At 47.5% G+C, this 6,301-nt stretch overlaps 1 protein-coding gene across 1 annotated transcript; it reads right to left on the reverse strand.

Annotated features, from left to right (window-relative positions):
* LOC139307216 (Krueppel-like factor 11) lies at positions 1–5,471 on the reverse strand. The gene is made up of 4 exons (XM_070931071.1): positions 5,352–5,471; positions 2,582–2,779; positions 1,286–2,147; positions 1–979 (listed from the first exon to the last, which is right to left on the reverse strand). Exons 1-4 carry the CDS (start codon positions 5,382–5,384, stop codon positions 684–686), a joined length of 1,389 nt encoding a protein of 462 aa, XP_070787172.1. The 5' UTR covers positions 5,385–5,471; the 3' UTR covers positions 1–683.
* Between the last annotated feature and the right edge of the window lie 830 nt (positions 5,472–6,301).

The following is a 6,301-nucleotide window of genomic DNA, read 5'->3' on the forward strand; positions in this document are numbered from 1 at the left end:
TGATCCTTTGACTTTCCCTCTAGTGCCACCAGCAGGTAAAAACTTCCACAATTTTAACACAGAGCTTTTTGTAAAAGACTAAGATCAAAAACAGAAGTGTCTGAGAGTCGCGAGATGTGAGTTGTTGCAGGAAGATGACGGTCAGAGTTCTTCCTCTTTAACAAAAAGGTTTTTCTCTGTAGGGAACATGCTAAACACCCGCATGTTCACACCTAATGACATGTAAACATCATCATGCTAACTCGCTGATGTCCTAAAAAGGCCACCCGTACATAAGATAAATGGCGCCACCTTCAGGACAAACTGTGGTAAGGATCTATTTTTTTATCCAGCCAACAGTTTGGTTTTCTGGAGTGTAATGGACCTGTCAGCCTCACGGGGTCGCTGGTGTGTCGGTCTGACGATGAGTCCGACGATGGTTTCATGCCACAGTAACCTCTTTAATATGGCGGCCATCTTAACTAGCATTTGTTACTAAGAGTTGATGTTCTTCATGTAAACGCAGCCGGAGCGCAGTGAGCGTCTTCACTCTGTTCGCCAGCCGAGTGTGATTTGTAGAAAAGATCCTCCTGATGTGGAGCTGATTGAAACAACCAGTCACAGTTTAACCTGTGGATGTCTGGTTGCCCCCCTCCCCCCCCCCCCCGTGGTCCTGAGTTTGCCCTGTGGGCTGACTGAGTCTGTTAGTTGGCTGTGGGGACCAACATGCCAACAGGAAGTGCGGAGCCTCTGTTTTGGCCCTTGGGCAGGGCCACTTTGTTGAGGTCTCGGGTTTCGGCGGGCCACGAGGACGTCCTCTTGGTGGTCATGTGCCGTCGGGCGTGTTTGGTCAAGTGGTCGCTGCGCATGAAGCGCCGGTCGCACACGTTGCAGACAAACTTCTTCTCGCCGGTGTGCGTCCGGCGGTGGCGGGAAAGCTCGTCGGAGCGGGCGAACTTTTTGTCGCAGCCCTCCCAGTGACAGCTGAACGGCTTTTCGCCTGCAGAGAAGACGAGAGGACGGACGTTAGTTTACAAACAAAACATGTTCCAGTTTAGCTAGCATGCAGCATCTCAGAGCTGCTAGCATGGCTGTAGACTCTGACTCTTAAACGTTTTATGTAACTCAGAAGGTAGAAACTCATTCTCAACTCGTAAAGGAATTCTTAATCCTTCACTTTATCTGGGAAAAAAAAATCACCAAATTTGTAAATACATGTTTTTCAGTGGACAGTGACAAATCATTCCTGCGATCCAGACTGGTCTTGGATGGCAGACAGGTGAACTGTAACGTCTCTGCGTCTTACCTGTGTGTGTGCGCAGGTGAGCCTTCAGGTGTGAGCTCTTGAAGTAGGTCTTCTTGCAGCCGGGGAAGTTGCAGACATAATTCCGTCTGCGGGAGAAGTCGGCCTGCGAGGCGCCGCTCGCTCCTGTCGGCATGTAGATGGGGGCCGGGGCCAGGGGGAGGAGCTTGGTGTTGCCCAGGGTCATGACAGTCTGCGGGCCCTGCTGCAACTGGGACACGGGCTGCTGGGGAACCACAAACATCACGGTCCCCTGCGGCACAGCGGAACCCACCAGCAGAGGCTGGGCGAAGCTGGAAGGAGACTGGGGTAGGATGGGCTTGGGCCCCCCATGAGTCTGCACCTGAACCGGGGCCTGGACGAAGGCGGAGATCATCCCCGTCCGGCTGCTCACTGGGAAAACCTGGCATAGGACCGGAGAGGAAGAGGAAGAGGAGGAAGGCAGCGGGGAGGACTGAGGAGGCGACGCTGAGGAGGGAGGAGAAGACGGGCTGTCAGGAAACGAAGGAGATCCGTCTTTCTCCTCTGGAAGAGTCGCTGGAAGTCCGGGCTGAGGCGGCGTGGAGGTTTCTGTCGGCTGGGTGGTGCAGGGAGGTGGAGGAGGAGGAATGCTGAGGCGGTCGGCGGTGTGGCGGATCACGCTGGTGGCCATCGCTCTGCTGGGCGGAGCCACACATGACGACTCCGCCTGAGGTGGAAGTGCTGAGGTCTCTGAGGTGAAGGGGGAGGGTTGTGGGAGGCAGGTGAGGGAGTCACTGAGGAGGGCGGGGCCATGGCGGGGTAAGACCGGCCTGGAGGCGGGGCTCAGAGCGGAGGTGGTGGTGGAGGACTCGGTGAAGCTTGGACTGTGAGGTGGAGTCATGCACTGAGGGAGGAAACAGTGAATTTAATGTTTCATTTATTCTCTGAGGGTCAGAGATATAAACTCAGGATACATCTCATTTATTTAATTCTCTCAGATTATCTCTCACAGTAAAGTAAGAAGTGAGATTCTGTCTCAACCTCTCTTTTATGACGAAGTGGACTCGGCCTGGCCTCCCTGGCAGCCTGATCTGCCTGTTTCTGTGGCCAGGCTGTGTCCACTCAAATAGAGTTTACTTTGATTTACTTTGTGATTGGGTGGTTTTGTTCCAGTATTTGATATCACTTTCTTTTTGTTTTGAGGTGGTTTGGTTGGGCCAGATTGTTTGGTGTCGGCCCTGAAGCCCTGGTGCTCGTGGTCACACTGTAAGAAACATCTGATGGTAAATAAAATAAATGTATTTATGTTTATGTTCAAATTGAATAAATGTGTCTTACCAGTGAGGACAGAGCGACCAGGTCTTTGGGAGTGTCCCCCCCCTCTGGGTGGAGATGGATGGAGTCACAAGAGTCGGAGGTGGGGGTCAGTGGGCGGGGCTTGTGCGACCTTTGACCCCAGAAGCTCATGCTGACCAGCGCCTCGGCGGCCTCCAGGTCGTGGTACTCGATGCACGGCTTCAGCTCCATCGTCATCACCTGAGGAGGAGCAGGAAAATCAATAAAATCTAAACAAGACCAAAGTTTAGTCACATTATTCTCCATGTTTTTAAAGTATAATCTTTGCGGGCTCAAACTGCATTGAAATTATTCTTAAAAACTGCAAGGAAAGGACATTTTGGCACCATTTTGCTTCCATAAAACTCATGTGTCTGTCAAACTTTCACTTCTTTCAAATACATACATTCATCCACTGTGTCGTCAAAGAGAAACTAACTCCATGATCTCACTGTCAGAGGGGTCGGGTTGCAGGTCTCATTTGATTAACAAGGCGAGGTCAGAAACTCAAGTTAATACGGACAAATGTCTTTCCTTTCCTTGTCTCTTCCTTTCACAGCAACATTAAACATGAGTTGGGATCCCAAATGGCTCTCTGCACGTGATTCAGACTGGCTCCCAGGTAGGGAACTGTTCCTTCTCAAATGAGAATGTCTCTGCATTATACTTTTTAAGTCATTTTGTGTCCATAAATCTGTTTGACTTGACAACAAACTAACAGCAGAAGCAGGGATACAAAATGTTTTACTGCTGCTGATATTTATGGTAACGACTTCACACTGAGGTCGACTAGACATCAGCTGGTCCTCAACCAGCAGTCTATTCCTCCTTTTTCTTCTTCGCCTTCCTTTGGCATACCACCCACCTAATTACCAATGATGTCATTGTGTTCCCACTTCCTGTCTCCTGAGTCGTACCACCACAGAAGAAAAAATAAATAATAACAACAAAAACGTAAGTGTGGTCTTTAACCTGAGGCAGCCGGCCGAGGGGGGGGGGGGGGGGGGGACATTTATGTGGGAGGTGAGCGGGGGGACAAAGGGTGCTCGGCTAAGTTGGCTGGCATCTGGTGAATGCTCAGCTGCACGTACAGGAAGGGTGGAGGGAGGGTGAGCGAGGGGCGAGAGACCTAGATATATAGATACAGAGAGAGAGAGAGAGGGGCCCCACTGCAGCGGGTACACCCAGCCGACGGGGAACCTCCCCTGCACCCAGAATAGATGGCGGGAGGTGGCGTGCCAGAAATTACACCCCCCCTCCAAAAAACTAACAAAACAAGGCCCGCCTCCCCTCCCCCTCATTAACATGCACCGACTCACCCCCGAGAGAGAGAGAGAGAGAGAGAGAGAGAGAGAGAGAGAGAGAGAGGAAGCTCCCAACAGGAAGTATAGTTGGAGAAAACAAAGTCAATCTGTTGCAACAAACACAGACAGTATCGGACTCCGACGCTGTGATTTCCCACGCAGAAGATCACACAAACACATCACACAGCAACACATAATGAGATTACAGCAAGGAACAATGCAGAGACATTTCTTCACATTACTACCAGGAATTAATGTGACTCCTTTATAATTATCTAAATGATTAATATAGAGGATTTATTGATTTATGTGATTTTGGTTGTTGGGATTTATTTTTTCATGTTCTCGTGAGGTCTTGTGTTGTTTCTCTGCTGCCTCTTTGTTGTGCTCAGCTGCAGTTTTCAGGTGCAGCTTTATGAACAAACCGAGCCTGAATCTGACGAATCGATCAGTCGATCAATAGAAAATGTATCGATTATAATGCTGACATTTGAATTTTGATTGACAGATGCTTAATGGGCAACATTTTTGACACTCTGATGACTGTTTAAAGCAAAGATTCACTGTTTACTGTTTATTCACATGCACTCACATGAATATTTGCTGTTTTAGTCGTAGTCTTCTATAATAAACTGAATATCTTTGTGTTTTTGACTGTTGAACAGACAAAACCTGTGATATGAAAATGCCAACTTGGGCTTTGGAAAACAGTGACAGGCATTTCTCACTATTTTATGACATTTCAGACCAAAAATTAATTAGCCGGCATATTAATTGACAACAAGAATAATCTATATCGAGGCAGCTTCTCAGATATTAACTTGCTTTATGTTTCATATTATTTTACATTTCAGGTTTCTGTGTATGTTTGACTGATGGTAACATTAATTGGCACATCTAAAGACTAAACTTTGGTCTCTAGTGTAATGTGACATTTAACATGCTTTATCAGTTATCATGTACACCCCCCCCCCCCCCCCCCCACACACACACACACACACACACACACACACACACACACTCATCACAGCCAGTTATGATCCAACAACAAAGACAATCAAGTAGAATCTCATTCTACTCATAAACAATGAAAATCAATGAAAACTGACACCAAAATACAGACAGTCAGCTAAGTCTGAGAGCATCTTTAAACTTTATGATCCAGCGATGCACTGCAGTGATGCAACTGTTGTGAACACACACACACACACACACACACACACACACACACACACAGGAGACACTGGGTTCACTATGACCTCAAATAAACCAGCCGACAGCGCCAAATAAGACCAAAACAGCCGCTAGTAGCTTAACAAGCTAACCTGACGCCGGCTTTGAAGCTGACCTGAGACCAGCGCGTGTCATGAACATGCAGGTTAACGGCTCAGTTATAATCACAGAAACAACTTTAAAACGAGATATCCGCCGTTAAACGGGCAGCTTCACCGGACGTGAGGCGGACTCACCTGACAGGAGCGCTCCGCCGCGAAGCTGAGCATCAGGAGGAGTTTTAAGAAGAGACGTGGACCCGCGGCAGAGACGGTAACGGTACCGGGAGTGTTAGCAGTCAATAATCAGCGCTGAGCTTCTGCCAGCAGACTGGCTTCAGCTGAGTGGAGCCAAAAAAAAAAAAAAAAAAAGACCAGAAAAAAAACACAGAAACAAAATTCAGAGCAGTCTGGCGGGTGGTAACACGCAGCCAATCACAGGCAAAGGTGTAGCGGGCTCCGGCCAATCCCAGGCGAGGCGGTGCGTGATCAGTACGTGGCCGCGACGCGATTGGCCCGACGCGGGGTGCGTGGCTGTCGGGGGGCGTGGCCGGGGAGTCAGCGGTGTCAGAGTAAACCCGGTGAACCCGGCAGCGCGCTCGAACTGGGGGAAAGGTTGGGAAGCAGACAGGCGCGAGGCGGGACCGCGACACCCGCGAGGACGCGCGCGAGAGGCATGTAGTGAACAACTGCAGATAGAACACACATGGACAAAAATATAAATTATTAAGACAGATAATCAAATAATGTATGAAATACTTACAGTCCTGTTAATCATATGAAATGTTTTAATAGGCACTTGTATCTTTATGTTTTTATGTTTTTTATTGAAATGAGAAATAAACTTGATATTAAACAGCTTACATAAAGCATACTACAAGATATTAATACAAATATGTGTGTTGTGTTCTTAATTAGCTCTTATTTTTATACAGCTGTATTCCTAAACACAATTATGTTGATGTTTTTATATTTTACCATATTTTTATAGTTGAAATGACACAATTTGTACTTATTTATTTGTAACATATTAGAATCACACAAAATATAAGCCATTAATAAAAATACATGTGTTTTTTATCTGGATGTTTTTATGTTTTGTTGTTTTTTGTGCCGCCCTGAAGAAGCAAGGGTTTTATGGTTTATTA

This window comes from Enoplosus armatus, unplaced genomic scaffold (genome assembly GCF_043641665.1).
Source record: "Enoplosus armatus isolate fEnoArm2 unplaced genomic scaffold, fEnoArm2.hap1 Scaffold_249, whole genome shotgun sequence".
Lineage (NCBI taxonomy): Eukaryota > Metazoa > Chordata > Actinopteri > Centrarchiformes > Enoplosidae > Enoplosus > Enoplosus armatus.